General features: G+C 35.3%; 1 protein-coding gene across 1 annotated transcript in view; it reads left to right on the top strand.

Moving 5' to 3' along the window:
- The window catches only part of AGPS (alkylglycerone phosphate synthase), a 137,023-nt gene that overhangs the window by 81,330 nt on the left and 31,576 nt on the right, over window positions 1-24,117 (top strand). The window contains exons 12-16 of the mRNA XM_015561967.1: window positions 10,114-10,165; window positions 13,740-13,816; window positions 16,652-16,764; window positions 20,943-21,012; window positions 22,754-22,815. Of these exons, the coding sequence (XP_015417453.1) occupies window positions 10,114-10,165; window positions 13,740-13,816; window positions 16,652-16,764; window positions 20,943-21,012; window positions 22,754-22,815 (374 nt within the window). The remainder of the gene's footprint in view (window positions 1-10,113; window positions 10,166-13,739; window positions 13,817-16,651; window positions 16,765-20,942; window positions 21,013-22,753; window positions 22,816-24,117) is intronic.

Below are 24,117 nucleotides of genomic sequence, written 5' to 3'. Positions count from 1 at the left end.
AATAAATTCAATTAAAAATAAAACAAAAAAATAAACTAAGATGAATTACCAAGAAAAAATTTAAGATACTACAGGTATCCTATATAATAAAGAGGTAATATGCAAATTGACCATCACTCCAGCACACAAGATGGCCACCCCCATGTGGACACAAGATGGCCAGCAGGGGAGGGCAGTTGGGAGGGACCAGGCCTGCAGGGGAAGGCAGTTGGGGGGACCCAGGCCTGCAGAGGAGGGAAGATGGGGGGACCAGGCCAGCAGGGGACGGCAGTTGGGGGCGACCAGGCCGGCAGGGGAGGGCAGTTGGGGGCCATCGGGTCAGGAGGGGAGCAGTTAGGCGCCGATCAGGCTGGCAGGGGAGTGTTTAGGGGGTGATCAGGCTGGCAGGCAGAAGCGGTTAGGGGCCATCTGGCAGGCAGACAGGCAAGCGGTTGGCAGCCAGCAGTCCTGGATTGTGAGAGGGATGTCCCACTGGGACCGGCTGTAAACGGCAGTTGGACATCCCTTGAGGGATCCCAGATTGGAGAGGGTGCAGGCTGGGCTGAGGGACACACACACACACACACACACACACACACACACACCACACACCATGTATGAATTTCGTGCACTGGGTCTCTAGATGAGAAATAAAAGAGCTACTTGCAAAGCATTATGGTTTTGCCTCTGAATACCTAGAAAAATGGGAAGCTAATCCATAATAGATTATATTTTCTTGTTATTTCAAATTCTCCTTAATGAATAATTTTTTAATTCTAGTATTTTTACTTTGTATTATAATTTATTCTTTGTGGTAAGTACTTTTATTTTTATTTACTTTTTATCTTTGTCCAGATTGACTATTCTCCCCCAAAAGCTTTAGCATTAAAGGTATAGTTCAGATTATCTCTTGTTCAAGTTTTGAATGACATCTTTTTAATTTACCATTATTGCCTTAATATTTTATAGCAAAATAAACATAAATGCCAAATTATATTTTTAAAATAATTATACAATTTATAAAACTAGTCTGATTTGTATATATTTTTAATAAAATATCTCAATTAGGTTACATTCAGTCTATGTTGGCCAATTCTGCCCCTGCACAGTATCTCCACTCCGTGGAACACAGATTTAATGTTGTTATATGGTCTTTGGAGTAGAGGAAGACATATTTTAAGCATTTCTGAGTCCTCCATCTGGTTTTTCACATTTCAAATACTCCCATGTAAATATATCTAGGTTTCATTAATGCAAAAAATGTACAAGTGTATCAAAATCTTAAGTTTATAATTTTATTACCATTGAAACGTTGAATTTAAACAAATAATTGGTGCAATCTGATGTCATTTTTGTTACAATTTTATATGCACTAATAGTAACAGAGAGAACTACTTTTGCTAATGAAAAGCAAGGAATGAAATTTTCCCTCCTCTTTACATAAGCCAGTAAAAATTGTCCTTTAATTTGTTTTAAGAAACGCTTTGGATATTCACACAGTGAATTATATTGAATTATCTTAGAATAAATAAAGATGATAATTGATAGAAAGTGCCACCCTGAGGTTAAAAAGCAGATAAAAAAGAAAGCTCCTTTCAGTCTATAGTTTCAATAATTTGGTGTTTTGTACTTAATTATAGACAATTTTTAGAGGTAATACTATGTGACTAGAAAGCTTGCCTTCCTTGAAACAGATTAAAAAGTCTAGATAGGTAACATTTTATTCTCAAATATTGCTCTTCTGGGATGGGTTGAAGAGATCAACCAAAGAACTTGTATGCATATATGCATAACCCATGGACACAGACAATAGGGTGGTGAAGGCCTGGGATAGAGGACAGGGGCAGGCTAGAAGAAGTTAATGGGAGGAAAAGGGGGACATATGTAATACTTTTCAACAATAAAGATTTAATTTAAAAAACATTGCTCTTCTGAAAGAAACAATTAAGTTACTTCACTTTTTGGGGAAGTTACACATTTTGCTCCTATTACAATGCACATATAAGGAGGCATTATTGTTTACCTTCCCTGGAAATGGATAAATGCTAGCATTATAGCATACGGACATTTACATAATAGTTTATAGAATGTACAAATCTCACATGTCAAGAATGTTACTTTATGTGCTTTCCTGCTTTGTAAGAGTATTTTCAGGCAGAAAAATTTAGAAAATTACCAGATTTTGGCACTATTCATTGTTCATTCTGCAATTTGGATTTTCAGTTGATAGCAGAGGAATTAAGATCCATTAAAATAGACGGTACATGCTTTATGATTGTGCCAAATTCCTGATTGAATAATGAGTTGGCTGCTTATAATTCTTCACTGTCATTTTATAGCACTTCCATTTTGCAGTATTTTCAGACTTTGAAATGGGAAACTATTTTGGATGAGTATCTTTTGGAAAGGAGCATATGTGATTGTTCACAAATAGAGAAGGGCTCCATGTGTATTTTCATCACTGTTCTTACTGAAGGAAATAAATTGAGCAACATTATACTGGCAGCGGAAGGATTCTGCTAAAGTCTCTCTCATCTGATCTTTGTCCATGTGAGGAATTTTCCTCTTTCAGTACTTCACTACTTTGTAAGGAACTAGAAAGGAAGATTTAGTGGAAGATTAGTGTGATTTTATCTCATAAGTGGCAATCCAGTATAATCTCCATCTTTACTCAGATGGGTAAGTGACTTTTAAGACTTTCTCAGAAAGTAGATTCTTACTAAAGCCTCTCTAAAGGGGGAAAATTTTGTTTTTTAATCACAAGAGCAGTGTCAGATATAATATTTTATTATTCTCTTTTATTATTGGTTTAAAAATAAATTGAAGGGAAAACAGTGAAACAAGATCTAAAGCAATTTTTGAAGTTTGGTGTGTTTTTTTCTCCCCCTAATAAAAATTTCGGAGTTATGCCCTATGGTATTGAGAGATGAACAGTTGTTCCATTAAGAGGAAACACTGACTGTATATGTAGCATGGATTAGTATGCAGTACTCCAAAAACTGTCTTTCTGAGTATAAGAATTAGGTTTTTAGAAATATAGATTAGAAGGCAGTTTTTTCTGTAACTACCTTTTGACAAGGGTAGCCCTTTCTTCCTACCATCACTTTTATATTAAATAATTTTAAACTGATAGGGTGTTTTTTCCTAGTGAGTATAGGTCATAATATGGGAAAAAATACATAGTTTATGTCTGACACCTCAGAATGTTAATATACCTCAATTCTGAATTGTTCTGTTTCCAACATGATTTATCCTGGAGGGGTTCAAATACATGAAAAGGCTTAGCATTTGTAGTATAAAATAATTAAAACTCCTTTATATTCAGTGGTAATTCTGAGAAGTAATTTGTTACATGTAGAAAATGGAATTGTTATTTTAAATCATTTTTTGAAAACTTATTTTTCTTCCTCTAAAGCAGAGAGAATAACCTAGCCATATGTTGGTTAATTGGATTTACTCTGTTACCCAGCAAAATATGTTAAACTTTAGGACAGTTATAAGACATGCTCTTGACCAGAAGCTACCCAGAATAAGTCATTATACCTTTACTACACTGAAAATGTAAAATTATGACTTGGGAGACTGTTAGGCATTAACTTTTGGCCCTTCTCAATATAAGAGGAGGGAAGTATCTACTCTATAATGCATTATTTCATTCTTTCAACTCAAGAGATAATTCTTATTTTAAAAAGTTCTTGTTGTTTACAATGTAGACTCCCAGTTGTAAGCCAGTATGTCATTTCAAATAGGACCAGTTATACAAGTAGCCTTAAATATGATATGATTCATCTGTGTTACCAGTTCTGATTAGTGAGGGGAAGAACTAATTCTGCCTCACTTTAAGCTTTTATATCTTGAAATTTGCATAAATAAAATTCTTTCACATATTTTTTCTTAACTCTAATTTTATATTATCATGTCTTTTATGTGGGATAGTAGGTCTTAACTTTATATCCAACACAGTACAATGGATATTATGTAAGTTAAATAGACATGGTTTTTGTCTAATAATCACTAAGGATGTTGCCTATTATATATTTTTCAGTGTTTAAATTTGTGTATAGCTATGTACAAGGGGTTTGGTTTTGAAGCATTGACTTCTGATACTGTATGAGATTAGTAGACTCTTCAGAATAGTCGTATGGCTCAGAAATTTGGGCTGCTCTAGAATCTGCACAGAAAGTTTGTTTTACTCCTTGAAGAAACAAATCTTTTTCAACTCAAAGATGATTTATTCCTCAACCATGATATCAGAGATACAGAAATACCATCTAGTGCTTCTATTTTATGGCTTATTCTTACGAAGTCAGAACAGTAGAAATCCTGCAGACATTTAAAATGTGTTACAAGACACCTTAAATGCGTCTCATCTGAATTGTAAGTTCTGTGTTTTTTTTCTATGGCAAGAGTTTATGAATTGGCTCCATAAAATTTTCAGAAATCTTTTGATGCATTTTTTACAGGAACTATTTAGAGAAAATTATTAGATTGAGAAATCTGTTGCTTTTTAAGTTAGGTCAGAGAATTCTAAGTAAATTAGACTAATTGGAGTGGAGTTTTTTTGTTTTTTTCAGGTTACATATTTAAGTGAATTCCTGTTTATAGCATCATTAAAAGGAAGAAATTTCCAGCAATTTGACTTAGTTTTATACACCTGCTTTAAGGCTAATGTGGTTATTTCTTCTTTGTTCAGATAAAACAAAGATATTAATATTTCTTTATTAGTCCATAACAATCATTTCCTCATATCTTTTCAGTTTATTTACTAAGTATAAATACACTTTAGGTCCAAATCAGGTGATATTAGAGATTCTGGCATGGGCACATTTATCATAGTAGGAAAGAAATTAATTACTTCATTAACTTTAGTTCGAATAAGCAATTTTTGTTCGAGTGTTTCTTAAATCCCCTAAATGTATCATTAACTCACCATTGAACTTGGTAAAAATATTCCCTCTAATGTTAGTTCTAATCACCTACCACAAGGGGTCACTTTAACTCAAGGACCCTTTCCCCCTTTTCTTTTCTTTCTTTCTTTTTTTTTTTTGAAGAACATTTAATTTTTTTTTTTTATTGCTTAAAGTATTACAAAGGGTATTACATATGTGTCCATTTTTTCCCCCCGCCCTAGACAGTCCTTTTCTTTTCTATGGAACACTCATAGCATGAGAGTGAATTTAAAGCCCAGATCCTCAGAACGTGTGATGTCTCTAACTTTTAAAGGAAATCTTCTGAGGTGTTTTTAACCTACCAAATTAGTTTTCATAGCAATTGAAACATAACCTAATTGTAATTATAGATATAGTAACCCAGAATGTTGTTCTTTTTAAGTTATTGTAACATTATTCTGGTCTTTTATAGGAACTTCTATTTAATTACTCTGTAGTGACAGCTTTTAATTTAAACTCTTAAACTTTTTCTGCTTTTTATTTTTAGAAAAATGTACAGTGATGTACAAATTATCAATTTACAGAGGAACATAAAGAAATATAGATGCTATTTTTTTAATTGAGTTCTTTACTTGAGAATTTACTTGTAACAGTACCTGGAAAACTCCATATACTGACTTTTCAAAATGTGCAGCACTATTAAAACATGAGACTTATTAAAGTTATTGGTTTGATTTTGATAATTTTTGAAAATCAGTGTTGAAAACTAATATTTATTATCTAGATACAAAAAAGTTTTATAACTTCTTAATATTTTTTATAATATGTCTATAACCATCTACTCTGCCTTAGTGTAAATAGAAACAGTGAATGACTGCCTAGCTTATGTTACTCAGCAGTCAACTTAAATATAATTGAATATCGGTTGCTATATGTAGCAAGTAACCTAAAGCCTCTCTAACTTATTTTTCCGAAGTTTTAATTTCTAACTTTTTGCTCTATTTTTTATGTTTCTATATGTTTTCTGCACCATTTGAAATTAAGTTGCATGCTTTATATGACACTTGACCAGTAAATATTTCTCCTAAAAAAAAAGAAAAAGAAAAAGAAAGATGTTCTTTATAACCACAATGCTGTTATCATGTCTAAGAAAATCAGCAGTAGTTTCTTAATGACATCTAATATTCATTCTATAATCAGTTTATTCCATTTGTCCTCACAGTGTATTTTGTGGATAGTGTTGTCAAACTAAGATTTTTGTCGAGGCCTGCATATTCTGTTTTAGTTGTTTCAGAGATTGAATTCCACTAAACATTTACTATACTAAATGTTATATACTTTTCCCCCATTTTCTGATGTTTGTTTGCCAATGTTGATTGTTTTCATTAATAACACCTGCTATTTAGATACAGGTGAAGTAGAATCTGGGTAGTAGGAGATGGAATTTACAGGTTGTTGCTAGGAATTTAAAAGGGTTTTTAAAAAATAATGACAGAATGGCTCTGAATGCTTTCTCATATTTTACTGGTGTACTTAAGCCAAAACATATAAATATGTATGTTGTATGATATTTTATTTTATGAAGAAAAGAAACTTGGTTTAATCAGACTTATGTGTTTTGTTAGAAGTTGATATGCCTATTTTAATAAAACATTTTAGGAAAATTGATTTTCCTTTGGTATTTTGGAAACTGGTAATATTTTTAGAAGCATTAGCCTAACTACCAAGATATCTTTATACCAATGTTTGACATTACTGAGATAGATTTTTTATGACCATACTAGTGGCCCGGTGCATGGAATTCGTGCATGGGGCGGGGGTATCCCTCAGCCTGACCTCACCCTCACCAATCTTAGACCCCTCAGAGGATGTCCGACTGCTCGAACCCTGTGGGATCGGGCTTAAACCAGCAGTCAGACATCTCTCTCACAATCCGGGACTGCTGGCTCCTAACCGCTCACCTGCCTGCCTGCCTGCCTGATTGCCCCTAACCAGTCTACCTGCCGGCCTGATCGCCTGCAACTTTCCCCCCCTTCTGGCCTATCACCCCCAACTGCCCCCTCTGCCAGTTTGCTTGCCCCCAACTGCCCCCTCCCCACCAGCCTGCTCGTCCTCAACTGCCCCCCACCAGCCTGCTCACCCCCAACTGCCCACAGGTACTCTCGCAGATAGCAGGTGCTGATTAGGGGAGGAGGGCATGATTGTTTCCTGGGACTATAGTTATGGAAGCTTTGCAGAGGGTTCTGTAGGCCTTGGAGGGGCGGACTCTGGCCAGTAGCCCTGTAGCAGTGGTCGTCTCTGGAGGCGCTGGTGGGGGACAGGGAGTTAGGGCACTAGGGGGGCAGTGAGGCCAAAGGGGGAGTAACTGTCAAACCTTCCCACTTGGCGCCATTCTTTAAATTGTATGTGGCTGTTTCCCAGCTGTACCTGCTCAGGGTGGGGCTCCAATCTCCTGGAGTGGGGTGGAGGCCGGGCCAGGGTGGAGCCAGGCAGGCTAGGAGGGCAGGTTTAGCCGCGCCCCCACCAAGGTTCAGCGCACTTCAGCTGCGGAGATGGCGCTGCTGCTGTTGGGGGGGGGGGGAGTTGGGGCAAGGGTCTGACCCTGGGGTGCCGCTCAGGTCTGCCTCCACCTGGGTCTGGAGTTGTAGGCAGGAGAGGCGTGCCCAGCCCCAGCGAGGGGGCCCGGCAGCGGCAGGCCATGGGCCCCGATGCCTCACGAGTGCTGATGGGTGGTCGCCGGCGTACTGTTGTGGGTGCCCCTGGCAGGGGAAGAGATCGGAGTCGGAGGTACGGGCTGCAGCTACCCCCGAGGCTGGGTCTTCTCCCCATCCGGTCAGCCTCTCCGTCCCCCCAAGGGTGCGGGGGCTGGGGTAGAGTGTCCTTCCGTCTCTCTGGGGGTGCATGGGCTGGGATAGGGTGTCCGTGCAGGGGGATTGGAAGAGCTCACGATGGCTGTTTCCTCTTCCTTCTTCCCAGTCCGGACTCCTATCAGGCACTCTCCTCAGAACCCCAGGAACTTGGCACCGGCCGCCCACCTCCTGCTGTGTGCGCATCAATATGCAAATTGGTCGTTACTGGGACACCGTAACGGCAATTAGCATATTACCTCTTTATATGTATAGATAATTTTTTGTTGTTAAACCTCACTTCAGGATATTTTTTCCCCATTGATTTTTAGAGAGAGTGGAAAGGAAAGGGAGAGAAAGAGAGAAATATCAATGTGAGAGACACATCGATTGGTTGCCTCCCACACATGCCCCAACTGGGGCCTGGGAACGAGCCTGCAACCGAGGTACATGCCCTTTACCGGCGTCAAACCCAGGACCCGTCAGTCTGCGGACCGACTTTAATCACTGAGCCAAACTGGCCAAGGCATAACTATATACTTTTAATAAGATAAGGAAATATAAAATAAGATCATTTTTATGTAATTTTTTGTTTTAAATACAACTTTAAAACTGTGTGTGTGCATGTGTTTTAAGTGATTTTTTTGGAGGCTCTGTGCTGTATTTGAAATATTGCTCATCTAGCAGCCAAGATAGCTTGATTCTGGTTCTATCTTTACTATTTAATTAGCACCTGACTTCTGAGAGGTCTTTTGATCTCTCTGGTTCTTGTGTTCACACCTGTAAAAAGGGGAACTGCTACCTTGACAGGGTTGTTTTCTTATATTAAGTAAAGGTATATGAAAGCAACTTGGAAACCATAGGATTCTATAAAATTCAAGGTTATTTTATGCTGTGATTATAAAATTATCTAACATTGTTTCTTTAGATTTGTTAGTGACTTTTTAATATAAATTGAATTATCTCACCCTTAGTATCAAAGTTGAGTAAATAAGTTGTATAGATTTGAAAATAAGAATCTAGTCATTTTTCAGGGTAGAATAAAATGTGTCCTATGAATTATTTAAAAAATTAAGTGTCCAATTAAAAACAATAGCAAAAATGTCATAACACACAGTTAAGGTGTATATTAAGTTTGAGTGATTCTCATAAATCTCAATATTGTGTTGGTACAAATTTTATTGATAAACTAGAGGCCTGGTGCATGAAATTCGTGCAGGGGGGGGGGTTCCTCAGCCCAGCCTGCACCCACTCTAGTTGGGGGCTCCTCGGGGGATGTCCTACCACCAGTTTAGGCCTGATCCCCATGGGGTCGAACACCCCTCTCACAATCTGGGACCGCTGGCTCCTAACCACTCACCTGTATGCCTGCCTGATTGCCCCTAACCTCTCTGCCTGCCTACCTGATTGTCCATAACTGCCTCTGCCTGCCTGATCACCCCTAATTCCCCTCTCCTGCTGGCCTGATCTCGCTCCCAACTGCCCTCCCCAGCAGGCCTTGAACTCGCCCCCAACTGCCCTCCTCTCCCGGCCAGTTTGGTTCTGATGGGTCAGTTTCTATGCCAGTCAGTGTCTCTGGGCCTATCAACGGGGCCTGATCAGAAAGGCAGGGCTGATCAGCAGCTCCAGTGGAGGCCTGGAGAGCAATGGAGGTGTGGCTGTTGGCCAGGTTAGGAGAGAAAGAGAGGCAAGTTCTGATCAATGGCTGCCACAGAGGCTATAGATCAGACCCTGCCTCTCTCTCTGCAGGTCTCTCTCTGGGCCTGATCCGCAGCCCCCTAGGCAGTCAGTGCTGGGTCGGGTGCCCGCAGCGGCCCCAGTCAGCCTTCGGTCCTTACGACCCTGGCTTTTCATTATATAGATGATAATACTCAGAAGATAAATGTTTTAAAAGTTCATGACATTTATCAAAATTCTTTTATCTGAAAGCAAACTCTTGGTAGCAGTTTATCCATGTTAACAATTTGCCTAGAAAATAAAATCCCATTTAGGGTGCAGCTCACTTTTAATTCTGTGGGAAAGTTGTAGCTAATTTAAACCTTGCCAGTGTTTGTGTTGTAATGTTTTAGCATTACAAAATGAATATGAATATCTGCTTTTCTTGTTTTTCTTCCCTTGCAGCTTTTATTGAGTGCCAAAGTAGACATGACACTGGTGCAGTTTTAGATGGTTTAGATACATAATCTTATGCCTCAAAGTTTATAGCTTTCTTCATACAATAATCTTGAAAGATCTTAGAATTCTAGATACTACCTGATAGTTTTTCTATGGATTATGAGAAGGGATAAAAAGAGTAACAATTCCTAGACTTATCTATGAAGAAAGATGACATTCCTTTATTACCTGTCTATCTTCTTTCCTTATTAAATTTGTATCACATTTTTTCCTTTTTAAAACAGAGATGTGCTCCTGCATCTATTCGCCTCATGGACAACCTGCAGTTTCAGTTTGGTAAGAAAGAAATGGTGATTTTAAAATCTGCTCACTAACAAAAATTTATGAAATACCAGTATGTGCCAGGAAGATTACTGAGTGCAGAACTAGAATGATGAGCATCGTAGCTCCTACCATTCAGGAAGCTCTCTGTCTAATGAGGACAGACAAGTATATAAATGAATGGATGTAGGAGTGATGGAGGTACTATGAAAGAAAACTGTACTGGCTACCCTGGTGTGCAAGTGAGGGTTGGTTGATGGCCTGCTTGATTTTGCTTGAAGTCGGTGTAAAGAGATAGGAAAGGCTTGTTAAAGGAGGGTGATTTTTGAAGTAAATCTTAGGAGATGAATAGAAATTTGCCTGAGATGGTCTCTTCCCCTCTTTCCTACCAAATCTGTTCAGTTATCAGCAAAAATATAAAATTGTAAACCTTAATGGCATATTTTAGTCTTGTGTGACTCAAATAGAGGTTAGGGTGAGAGTTGTTACAAGAGAAAACTGGATGGGTGGACTAGGGCTTTGCAGGATAGGTTTAAATTTTATCTTGTCAGCAAAGGGATTTCTTTGTAGAGGAAATAAAATAAATCAACTTTACATTGTAGAAAGCTCATTCTGCTAGCATTCTGCAGGATAGATTAGAATGGTGCAAGCATGGAGGAAGAGTTGAAATGGCTCAAAAGGCAAACGCTGGAGGTCTTGGTCAAGGTAGCAGCAGTGGAGATAGAAAGTAAGCGATAGATTTTTCAAAGACCAGTTTGCCAACTGGATATAGAAGGTTAAAGAAAGGTAAGAATTGAGGGCAACTCCTGGATTTCTCATTTGACTGATTGGATTGGTAGAATAAGTCTAGAAGATATGATGATTTTGGGGGAAAAGGCATTGCAATGGGTTATATTTAAGTTGCCCTTGAAATACTTAGATGGAGAATTCAGTAGCAGTTGACTGTTTCTTTTTCTCCCTATTTTGCTTAAAGTATTAAACTTTCTGACACAATTTTTCATCTTTTCAATTATAGTTTATTGCTTCTATATAATTTTCATAAATACCAGTTTAGTTGGGATTTAAGTTTATAGACTTTAAGTACCCTCAAAATAGTCCATGAAATTATGGGAATGATTGCTCAATGATAAATATAAAGACTAAGATAGGCCTTTCTAAAAGTTCTGTCTAAAAGTAGCTTAGATTTTAATTTAGGTAAGAATGCTTATTACATAAAAACTTGATTGTCCTGGCCAGTGTTTCTCAGTAGTTGAGAGTGTTGGCCTTCACACCAGAGGGTCACGGGTTCAATTCCTGGTCAAGGGCATGTACCTGGTTTTCAGGTCTGATCACCATCTCCTTGGGGCTCATGTTGAGGCAACTGTGATATATATTGTTGAGTATATTGAAATGACCTACAGATTTCTCCTGTAAACTAAAGTTTGTCAAATTCAGGGGATATTCTCATTCATTTTTATATTTCTTGAACCTTTCACATAACAGGCACTTACATGTTGACTGACTTAATTATCAAATTAGCAAAAAGAGGGTAAATAAATCTTGGATAGCACATAGCATAGTGCTAATATTAAGCCCAGTATTAGTAGCACAATTTATCCAGTATTTCCTCACAACTGTTCCTCAAAATGGTCTCCCTAGCTTACAAACTACTCAAAAGCTTAAAATTTCAGTCCAAGTCCCAAGTCATATGTGGTAGAGCTGAATTTGAACCCAGTTGTATCTGTTCCACTATCTCAAATTACTTATTTGAAATATAGATATTTATTAAATTCTTTTAAATTATTTAATTGACAGTGTAAGAACATATTTACTAATTAAACTGTCCAGTTAGTAAATTTGGAAACTAGTTACTTTGTTTCCTATAAAAGGTAAAATAAATAGCTGGAATGTATTTAGAATGTAATCAATTTAATAGTCAACGTTAATCTAAGTATAAGTAAAAGATAATATGCTCAATTAGTACTAATGCTTGACCCACTTAAAAGTTATTATCACTTATAATAATATGTTTTAAAGCTATCACATCAACTCAGTATCAGGAATATATGTGACTGCCTCCCACCAGTGATAATGGACATTATACTGTGTTAAGATTAACATATTTCCTTAAGCATTATTTCACATCAGAGTAGTAATATTTAGGGTCCTCATACTTTCTGTAAAGATTATGTGGATTAAGAGTCTTGTTTGAAGAACATATAATTTCAGTTTCTTGCAAGAACACAACATACACACTCACACATATATGTTTGTGTGTTTCCAATGTTCTTAAAGTAGGATGAATTTCATTTGTGACAGAAAGTGAATTCTTTGCTATGTTATTTCTAACTTTATAAATGCTAGAAATGTTACCTAAAGCAGTGGTTATGCTAGAGAAGCATCTCTGGCAGGTTACATTAAAAGGAAAATAAAACCCCAAACAGACCTCTTACTTGTGATCCAAGAGCTCAGAAAGATTGCTAGGTTGATCTCTGTCCAATCTGCCTTTCATTTTTGTTGTGTTTTGCTTTGTTCTGTTATAGCATGATATCTAACTCTTAGCCTCTGGTGAAGACTTAATGTTAGCTATTCTTTCACTCAATGCACTTTCCTATTATAATAAATAAAAATGTAATAAATATTACAGATTCAGACTCTCACTTAAAAAAAATAGACTGTAAGTAATAGTTTTTCCCCCAGAAAATTTTTTTGTTTGTTTTCCAAAAAACTAGTTTGCTGTGTATACCTATTTTAAGGAAGAGACCATACTTTACACACAAACAAAATCCCAAAACCTTAAAGCCTTTTCTAAAAATAAAATTTTTATTTGGAGATAATTTAAATTTACTAGAGGCTTTAAAGGTCTTTATAAAAATTCTATGTAAATGGTACACCTCATTTTTCTGAATTGGTCTCCTAACACTAAGGCCAGATGCAGGACTCTTAAATGTAACAGTCATGAGAGTTAAGATGTTGCTACTCTGAAAACAGTGAGATCAGTAAAAGACTATCACTCAATGAAGCTCAGTCTGTGGGCAAAGATGAATTTAACAGATTCTGAGACACCATTTATGTTATTTGACAATTTTAACTCTCTGAGTGTGATTAAGGAAGCAGTTACTAGTTTTTATGCCGAGAATTCTGGATGAATTAAGAATTAATTAAAAAACAACCTTAAATGTGATACTGACTTAATATTTGATTATAGTTCTGAATGGTTTTTGCATAATTAAAAAAATAAAAGTAAAACGAGTCACCATTCAGTGCTCTTAATGAAATAAAAATTAATGAAGTGATTTTACTATGAATAAAGTGCACCATTAAAAGATAACCTAAACTATGTGTATTAATTATATAGAGTAATTTGAGTTAAGTAAAAAGAGCAGTCAAACAGGGGTTTTGTAAACAGAAAATTGCAACTTTTGAAAGGAGATGAAGATAAAAGATGTAGATCTTCATACCAATAGGTTTTATATAACCAGCAGGTTTTAAAAATTAAGGTTATGAAAACATTTACCTTTCTTTTAGTATACTAAGTTAAAGTAGTCTCTTGATCTTCTGAAAAACATAGAATTTGTTATTAATTTAAAATACTTTTTTTTCTTCTTAGGCCATGCCCTTAAACCTCAGGTTTCCTCTATTTTTACATCATTTTTGGATGGATTAAAAAAGTTTTATATTACAAAGGTAAGAGTTTTTATGAAATGCTAAAATTTTAATGCTTAGGATATTAATTGATTTTGTTTCCTGTCTTCTCCCCCTTACAGGTACTTATTCCAAGTATGTTTTTCCATGTTGTTGTGTACATTTCATAATGATTTTTCATGTTGAAATAAATATCAAAGTAAATCCATGATGCATTCAATTTCAGAAATTAAACTTTTTTCTCAGATTTGAAATTCCTAAAAATAACACTGAATTAAACAGTTTCATGCATACAACACTTTTTATAGTTTGAATTTTTTCTTTATTGTAGATATATAGAAGTGAAATAAGAGTGTAGATTCTTTTTAACCTGTTGATTGCTTAATTCCTTTCTTAAACGTTTATACCAGCTTACACTACTTCTGGCAATAAATATGTGCCATTTTCCTGTTGCACCCTTGCTGTTGCTAGTGGGATTTTTGTTTTATATTCTAAATAGATCCTGTTTCTTAAAACTCCAATGAGACTGATTATTTTCCTGTATTTTCTAGATATGATCTTTGTGTGCATTAGTTGTATATGGTTATTTCTCCAGGGGTGGCAACTTCATTTTTTTTTTCTCTTGGTGTTTTGGTGTGTGTCCTTTGAGTAATGGAATTATGAGATGCCTTTGTCATAAATGTTGTAAATAATTTTCCCGGTCAGTGAATCCTTTTCAAATAAGGATTTTCTTTTTGGTACACAAAAGTTTCAAATCTATATCATAAAAGGTCTGTGGTCATGATGCTGTAACGGTGGAACAACCAAACAACCGGTCACCAGGAGGTGCTAGAGCACCTCTTGGCCACCAACACCAGTGTCCGCAGAGCATGCAAGGTGTCACAGGGTGGCAGACATGGCCCTGATGGCAGGCTAGGCATAAGGGACTCTACACACGCACGATTTAATTGTGCACTGGGCTTCTAGTTTTTATATATTTTTCTGTGATTATCTAATTGCTCCTAAGCTTAGAAAAGCCTAAACTATGATTAGGACTATTTTCTTCTCTCTTGCAATTTTGTTAAATGGGAATTAAATTTTTAAAAAATCTTTATTACTATTTGAATTTTTTTCATTTTTATAATGAGAGATACACCTAAATTAATCTTTACTGATCCTTCTCCCAATTGGTAACCAGTTGTGAAAACACCATTAACTAATCCCTGCTTCTTATATTGATTTGCCATGTCCAAGACATCTTATATACTTTTCCAAGAAATAAATTCCATTTAAATGTATCAAATTCTTTTTAATTAGCTTTTGTTTCTAAAAAAGTAAATGAATTTAATTGCTGTAGGTCTTGTTTTGGAATTTTTCTTATCATTGTTACCTACTAGTTTATTATCGTAGAAAAAATTTTAAAACTCTTCACTATTTTAGAAAGTCCATATAGATTTTCATTAGGATTAAGATAAACTTGTTTATTAATCTGGGCAGGAATAGACAGGTTTTATAATATTTATGCACTCAGGAACATATGACATATTTTTTAGACATGTTTTTCTAATGAAGAAATATATTTTCTTTTAGGTTATTCTTAGCTGTTTTATATTTTAATTTTATGGATAAGAGCTCCTTTGAAAATATTATTTAATAAGTTATTGTAGTATGTAAGGGTGCTGTTTGTTTTTACTTTCCCTCTATATCGTTTATTAATTTCTATCATTTTGATAGTTTTATTGGATTCTTTATTATAATTATAATTCTTATAAGTTATTTGTTGTGTTTACATATCAGTAAGTCATTACAGTTGACACTGAGGCATACTTTGAAGTGAAATGTTTTTTCATAGTTTCATTCTATTGTGATGATCTGAATACGTGCATTAGCTCTTTTTGATTGCCATGTAAAGTTCCAAAGATCAATTAAAAAAATTAAATAATTGTTTATTTTTCAATTACAGTTGACATATTATTATATTAGTTTCAGGTGTATATCCCAGTGATTAAACATTACATATCTATGTGATCATCCCAATAAATCTCACACCCATCTGACACCTTACATAATTATTAGTATACTAGAGGCTTGGTACATGAAATTTGTGTGCGGGTAGGGTCCCTAGGCCTAGCCAGCGATCAGGGCTGATCAGGGCCTTCAGGCTGCCAACCAGGGCCTCCCTTCCCCAGCTGCTGGCTGCCGGCTGCTGGCCAGGGCCTGCCTTCATTCCACACCACCCCCTGGTGATCAGCACACATCATAGCAAACGATCGAACTCCCGATCGAACTCCTGAGGGCACAATTTGCATATTAGGTTTTTATCCTATACTAATAAAAGACAAACATGCAAATTGACCGTACTTTCACTATGCCTTAAGCCATGCCCACCAGCCAATCAGAGCAACTATATGCAAATTAACCTAACCAAGAGGGCGGCCGGTAGCCACGGAGCTGGAGCGAGCAGGAGGCTTGCTTGCTCCAGTGAGGGATGGCCAGGCACCCCAGTGGGGACCCCCCACACACACCCTAAAGTGGGGTGTGGCCAGCCTGAAAACAGCCATCAGCCCCTCACCCAGGCTGGCCAAACCTCAATGGGGTGAGGGTCCCCACTGGGGTAGACATCCTCCGAAGGGTCCCACACTGCAAGAGGGCATAGGCCGGGCTGAGGGAACCCCTGAGTGCACAAATTTTTGTGCACCGGGCCTCTAGTATATATAGATTATTGACTATAGTCCTTATGCTGTACTTTACATCCCTATGACAACCAAAGTTCTGTTTTCAAAGAGTTGGTGTCTTAGAGTCCAGATCAGAAAGAAAAAAGGAGGAAAATGTATTTTGATTTACTATTTTGTAGGGTAAGATTCATCTATAGTAATTACTTTATTTTTATTCTTTTAGTTTAAAGGATTTGATCCAAATCAACTAAGTGTCGCTACGTTACTATTTGAGGGGGACCGTGAGAAGGTTCTTCAACATGAAAAACAAGTATATGACATTGCTGCAAAATTTGGGTATGGCTTTCAGTTCATAATGTCAAGAGGAAGTTGACCTAAAATTCTGATATCTCCAAGCAGTTGTTAATCTTCCCTTTCTAGTATTAAATTTGTAATATATGATAATCAACTTAAAATGTTGTGTTATTTTACTTTAAAATTTTGTAGAAAGCTAGATTAATATGTTGCTCTTGTGAAATCATATATATGACTATATTAAATATTATATTTTTCCATTAATGCTAATTTTATAGCATTTGCTATTTGTTGTGCTAGAGTGAAATAGGAAAAAATTTAGTCATGTTACTATTTAATGGTAATAATATATGTATAAAAATGTTGTTAGTATGTTTTTAAAAAGGAAATTGTGTTTAATCAAAAGTATTTGATAAATTACCTATACTCCACCCCCTGTCGCTTATTATTTTGTGCTGGTATAAAGAAACAGAAAACATTTCATATCTATAACCAACTGAATAATGATTGGGTGGTTTCTGTCTGTCTGCTTGATGAATTATAAGATTGATTTATGGGAACTATAGTGAAAATGCCATTCATCAGGACTACATTTATTTTCCTTTCCTCTTTAAGTACATAAACTAACAGTTTTCTGGATATCTGTCTTTTTTTTAATTCCAGAGCTGAAAATATATCATGCACATTATACTTATTCTGAATTCTTTGTGAATATTTGTTTTTATTGCTGGTGTATTTCAATCTTTAGGTATTTATCAGAACCATTTTGTCAGTTTTATTTCATTTGAGCCAACTGCCATGAACTATCTTTTCATGTAATGCCAGTTTTTTTCTCTTTTAACACCAGCCATGTACAACTCAAAAGTAAGAATGAATCATCCTTAACATGAATCCACGTTTCTTTAAATACTGATCCTAAGGCCCCAGAATTATTGATGTAATTCTAGCAGTTTCCTTATATTACACAAAACATGTATCAAATTCACCCATTAAAAATAGGTTATGGAAAATTAGATATCTATTTAAATCATAGGTAAAGCATTAAAAACAGACCTTCATTAAGGTCTCATTTTTTGCTATTTGTTATTTCTTAGTTACGTTATAATTAGTTTCTCAGTGTACCCCGTCCCTTCTGTGTTGAATAACTCAGGTTGTCATTAGGCACATGACATAGGGCTCTTTGTATGTTTTTGATACTTGGGAATATCTCTGTGTGGTTTCCTAGAAGTCCTGTTTTGCCCAGTTCTCTCTAGTACTAGTTCTTTGCTCTAATCCCTGAAAGATTCAGGGATATTTTTCTTATTTAAGACGCCACTCTCCCAATCCTTGTTCCTCAATCATTTTTTCTCCTGCATAACTCCATGGAGGAAAGCTCCGATAAATTTCATTCTGCTAAAGTTTTCATTGTTAGATTAGCTAATGTATTTTATTTTGAATTAGGGCATTATTAATTTATTCTTTATTTTCTGGTTGTTATTTTTAATTTTCTGTTCCTACCACCTCATTAGCTTTAAATTGGTTGTTTTTAATACAGTATTTCCAACAGTTTAAACCATTTTTCCCCCTTGCCTTCCACACCTACCCAAACTCTTTAAATACCTTTGAACATATAGAGTCCAACAGAACATAATAGCCAAATGTTGAATAAATACTTTGGTTGTTTATCTGTGTTGGCTAGTACTGTACTTTAACTTCTAAGAGCTAAGCAGAATAAACATTACCTGTCAGCAGGCATGACAAATATATTGACATTTTACCATAGAGCTTCAGGTAATACGTTATTGTTATTTTTAAAATGTGCACTTAAGTTGTTTAATGTAATTCAACATGAGAGTGATTAGGTTCACCAGATGGGTCTTTTATGTAAAAAGATTCTCTCTCATTCCTCTTTCATTAGTCTTCCCAGTCCTTCATAAAGTAGCTTTAAATTTGTTTAAGAACCTTGTTAATCGTTTGAAATTTGTGGTAAGAGCAGGAAGTAGGGATTGGATGTTACTACTTTAACATAAAGCAGTTAGAATCTTAGGTTTTTGGGGGTTAATTTCTAAGCCCTTCTGTTACTAAACTTATTTATTTTTTAATATATTTTTTATTGATTTCAGAGATAGGGAGAGAAAGAGAGAGAGAAACATCAATGATGAAAGAGAATCATTGATTGGCTGCCACCTGCACGCCCCCTACTGGGAATCGAGCCTGGACCCTTCAGTACGCAGGCGGACACTCTATCCACTGAGCCAAACCAGCTAGGACTGATTACTGAATTTAGAATGAACATCTGATTTCTTTCTGCTTTAGATAAGAAAAATACATGTTCCTGTGTGGTTTGTCACACAAGTTTCCAAAGTAGAACCGAGCGTTCCTGACTCCACCCCACCAGATACTAGAAAAGGATCTAAAGAAAAATGGCTTGACCTGGGACCATAAAGTAGGACTTTTACTTGTCCTAATATAAGAGAGGCAGTCCTACTAAGTGTTTCTTCTCACCAAATACATACTTAGCATGTGCCTTCTCAAAGATTTCCAGTGCAAGTCTTCGGCATCCTTTTCTGGTCTTCACATTCTTTTCCTTTTCTTTCCTTCCACCAGGATGAACTGTTTTCTAGGTCAGTAGTGTTTTTTCTTTCTTGGACTCAGTGTCTGATTCTGTTTCATATCTACTTGAGGTATGGATTCAGCTATTTTTCTCCAGTCACACAGAATTTTCTGACTAGTTTCATTTTTGTTTTGGAGCTTTGTTTGACTATCTACCCCAACCTCACATCCATACATATCCAACCCAGAATTTCCTTCCTTTTCTTACTTTTCCTCTTAGCTGTCTGGTATAAGTTTGCCTTCCTCACTCATTAACATTCTAGTAATACAGACAGCCTCCTTCATTTTATCATACTTCATTCTTAAGTAGTTCTAGCTGCCCTATCAATCTTTGCCACTCCTCTAGATGACACTAATTCGAATATATCCAGCTACACCTCTAAATCAGGAAATCTGACTTAGCCACTGTATCCTACCCTAAAAATGCCTTACATTATTTGTATAGATCAAGGGTACATCTACATTGTGTTATTTACTTAGCAAATCCAAACAAAATTCAGGAGATAAAGGATTTAACTATAAGGTGTTCATTGAAGCCATAAAGAGAAATGATTCTTTCAGAAATGATTCTTAAGTCACAGAGTCCCAAGACCCATGCCTAAGAACAAGGAAGTTCAGTTACGGTATTGAAAAGGGAGACATAACAGTTAATTATTAATCATGATCCGAAAAAGTCACAAGGAAAGATTTTTTTTTTTAAATCTTGTTTTATTGGGGAATCTTTAGTGGGTACTTTGAGAGTGTGGGATAAGTTTTATTTAGTTGACTAAGAATAGTTAAAATTTAATTTCTGCCTGGTGATGGAAAGAAGCAAAAATAAAGAAGTCTTTACTGAAGGAGTAGAAATCATTCATAGTCTTTTAAAATAAGAATAACTTTGCAAAACAGAACACTTACACTGTTATGGATTAATTTTAACTGGATCACCAAATGCAATTCCTATGGCTAAAACTACTTTTTAATTGAAATGGACAGTTCATGTATTCATAGTGATAAGAACTTACCTGTTGGACTTATACTTATCTGTATGTTGCTTGATAAACTTTAAATATTTCTCTGTATGTTTTCTATCATTTAACTCGTAAGTTCCATAAATAGACACCATGTCTAATATTCTAAATACTATGTGCTCAAGCATTCAATAAACGTTTTTGTATTTGGAAGATCAGTCCAAAGTCAGTCATTGCACATCTCTATATATGAATAAGACTATAATAATACATTTATATATGAGTCAGAATATAATAATAAGAGTATTTTAAGTATCTTATTTTGATTATGAAGATTATTTAAGTTTGATTCTCATGTCTAATTTTCTTTTGACAATATGGATAGAAATAGTTGAATTCATGAGGCAGTTTTGCTAGTGTGGTTGATAAAAGTTTGAAGTTAATGACCATACTGAAATATTAAAAGTGCTTTCAGATTTTTGTTATTCAAGCTTAGACTCTTGATGGCTCTTTGATATATTTATGATAAATGAGAGTAAAGTAAAAATGAGATGCAAAGTAATATATGTTCATCTGTTAAGCATTTATCTTAAACATTTATCTTGTCATATCAATTTGGTTAGTTTTATATATTTTTAATAGTTCATTTGAAATTTATTAACAGTTTTTTAATTACAGTGGATTGGCAGCTGGAGAAGATAATGGACAAAGAGGTTATTTGCTGACCTATGTCATCGCATACCTTCGAGTAAGTTATCACATATTTCCCTTGTCAATTTCTGTTGCAAACAATACTTTTTCTTTCTTTGAGTGAATACAATTATTTTCTTAAATTTTAACCAACTGTAATTGAGCATATCATTTTACAGAAACAAAGGATTAGCTACAATCTACCCCATGTTCTCCCATAGTAAGAATTTTAATGTAATAATTCTAGGTAAGATCTAAATTTTAGATTGCGATGATTTGATAGGTCTTCCTGCAGCCCCCTCTCCCTTGCCATGCTGAAAAGGAAAAGTGCTATTAGAAGTTGTGATTAACAGATTTACAGATCATGAAAGGTAATAGATGATTTTAGATCTTATAAATAATTTTTATCTCCATAAATTATCGCTACTTTATCTCTCATAATAAGCATTATGGGTATGGTAATTTTGTTAGGCATTTTCTTTCAGCTTATTGACCATTTTCTCATAATTCTACATTCATAATTCTAGAAAATGAAATATAACTAATAAGTACAGCATAGACACAATCTGAAGTAAGTTTCTTAATTTACTTCATTATTAATGTTAAAAGTTAATAAAAAACAAGTTAGAGATTTGGTGGGTAAGGATGAAGATTTGTTTTATTTTTATTTTCCCAGTGCTTAATACTATTGTCACCAAATGTATGTTTACTGACTAAGTGAATGCATAAGAGAAAAACACATATTTTAGATTAGTAAATTTAGGATTTTTCCTGGCAATCAGTGGTAGAGTTTAAGTGTTTCATTTTTCTAGAAGTGAAAACATGTATTGATTTTTCTACCTTAAAAATTTTTCTTTCATATCTTTATATTTCTTTCATATCTTTTTTCTTTCATAGCTTTATATTTATAAGCTTGTGAATTGCTCTTTTCAGTTTGGAAATTACAGGAATTAGTATTATAAGTTACTTATATAAACATTATAGTTTTTATGGTATAATATATATATATTTCTAGCAGTGGTGTTTCCAAATGTTCTGTCTATCTAGACCAGCCATGGGCAAACTACGGCCCGCAGGCCGGATCCGGCCCGTTTGAAATGAATAAAACTATTGAAAAAAAAGACCATACCCTTCTATATAATGATGTTTACTTTGAATTTATATTAGTTCACACAAACACTCCATCCATGCTTTTGTTCCGGCCCTCTGGTCCAGTTTAAGAACCCATTGTGGCCCTCGAGTCAAAAAGTTTGCCCACCCCTGATCTAGACACTGTAGAGAGAGGCATTGCATTTTCTAATTTGTTTTTAAAGAAAAGCTGCTTTTAAGAAAGGGAGATAACTTCTTCCTCTAGTCTCCCCTTCCCCCACCCCACTTTCCTACTTTCCTGCTCCTTCTGTCCTGATGGCTATTTTTTTGGTATTGGTTAATTTGCTGATTAGGCCACTAAAAATCTATTCTAGTATTCTCTACATGCATATCGATAGTTCCTGGATAGAGATGCCTTCATTGCAGAAATGTTTGAATTCCTACCATGTGTCAGGCACTCTGCCTGGTGCCAAAGGTACAGAGGAGAACAAGACAGACAAAGTTCCTGTCCTCCTGGAGGTCATATCTCACTCTTGGGACCACTTTCCAGAGCTCTTATGAGGTGGATAGTAAAGAGCCATGGAAATTAAGGTGGAAATATGTAATACCAACAATTGCATGAAATACTAACAATAAACTTGAAATACAAATAATATTGGTTCTTCTGCATCTGTTGTACTTTCTTGATTTTTGTGTATGTGTCTTAACAGGACTTGGGTTTGGAATACTATGTCGTAGGAGAATCTTTTGAGACTTCTGCTCCTTGGGACAGGTAAAATGGAATAAAATGCCTGCTATTAAAATATGCCACAGGTTGTTCAAGTAATGTGTCTTTGTGTGTGAACTTGTAAACTTAAAATTTTATAAAGAAACATTGAAACATCATAATCACCTTTATTTAAATTAATATCTCCACTACACTATCATATTTGGAAGCCATTTTTTTTTGTTTTGCAGCAAATTTGTTCACATACCATAGTAGGAAGTTATTGGTGAACTTTATATTTTGAAGAATCATATTGAACACTAAATGTCACTATATGGTTTTATGTAACTTTGATTTAAATTTTTAAGTGATTAATATGCCTAAATGTTCTCTAAAAAGTGCCCCCAAATTATAAAACCATTTAAGTTTTATGTGATACATTATTTAGCTTTTGATATTTATGTGCATACTGTTAAGCAAGATCTTAACTTGCATTTAATTGATTTCTAAAAGATATGTAATTTAAGAAATTATGTACTATTTTTAAATTGCACACACATACAGATATTGGTTAGGAAATTAGTAATGAAAACTAATTAGGAAATGTGAGGTGGTTTTCTTAAAAAGTGGACTGTGTTCCCTGGCCGGTGTGGCTCAGTTGGGTCGGAGCATCGAAGGTCACAGACATAATTCCCGGTCAGGGCATGTACTGAGGTTTCAGGTTTGATCCCTGGTTAGGGCGTACGGGAAGCAACCGAGTGATGTAGTCTTCTCATATTGATCTTTCTCTCTTTCTCTTTCTCCCTCTCTAAAATAAATTTTTATGAAAGTAGACTTGTGAGTTAACTCATAAAAATTCTTAAGGAGATTGTTATTACATTTTATTCTAGGATATCTTATATTTTACTGTTTAGTTATAAAATTAACAAATTATTTTAAATCTATAAACCCCCATCAATCTGTCTTTTAGATATTACATATCTTAACATTTTGTTCTACCCTAATGTCCTTTATTTCCTCCCCTAGAAAACTTTTTACTTTTCTACATCCAGTGTTCATCTACGATGGGTTATGATTTTGGGTGCATTGATGCTCCTATTCTAAACCTTGTAAGATAACCAAATTTTATAGTATGGATCTGTTAATCACAGCTTTTTATTTTAATTTAATTTAGAGGGGAATAAATCTTGTCAGTATAAAGAATTAACTCATTGACATCTGACACTTTTGAACAACATATATAGTTTGGCAGCTGTTCATTGTTGTCTCAAATACCATTTTAGTATCTAATACCTTTCCTTGCAGGGTGAAAGTGGGTTAGTATAGTGTTACTTCTTCGGTAGTATGTATTTTCTTGTCACTAATTTT

This window comes from Myotis davidii, unplaced genomic scaffold (assembly GCF_000327345.1).
Source record: "Myotis davidii unplaced genomic scaffold, ASM32734v1 scaffold370, whole genome shotgun sequence".
In the NCBI taxonomy this organism is placed as follows: Eukaryota; Metazoa; Chordata; class Mammalia; order Chiroptera; family Vespertilionidae; genus Myotis; species Myotis davidii.
The sequence above is the reverse complement of the archived record's forward strand: the minus strand, read 5'-3'. Positions and strand labels throughout refer to the sequence as shown.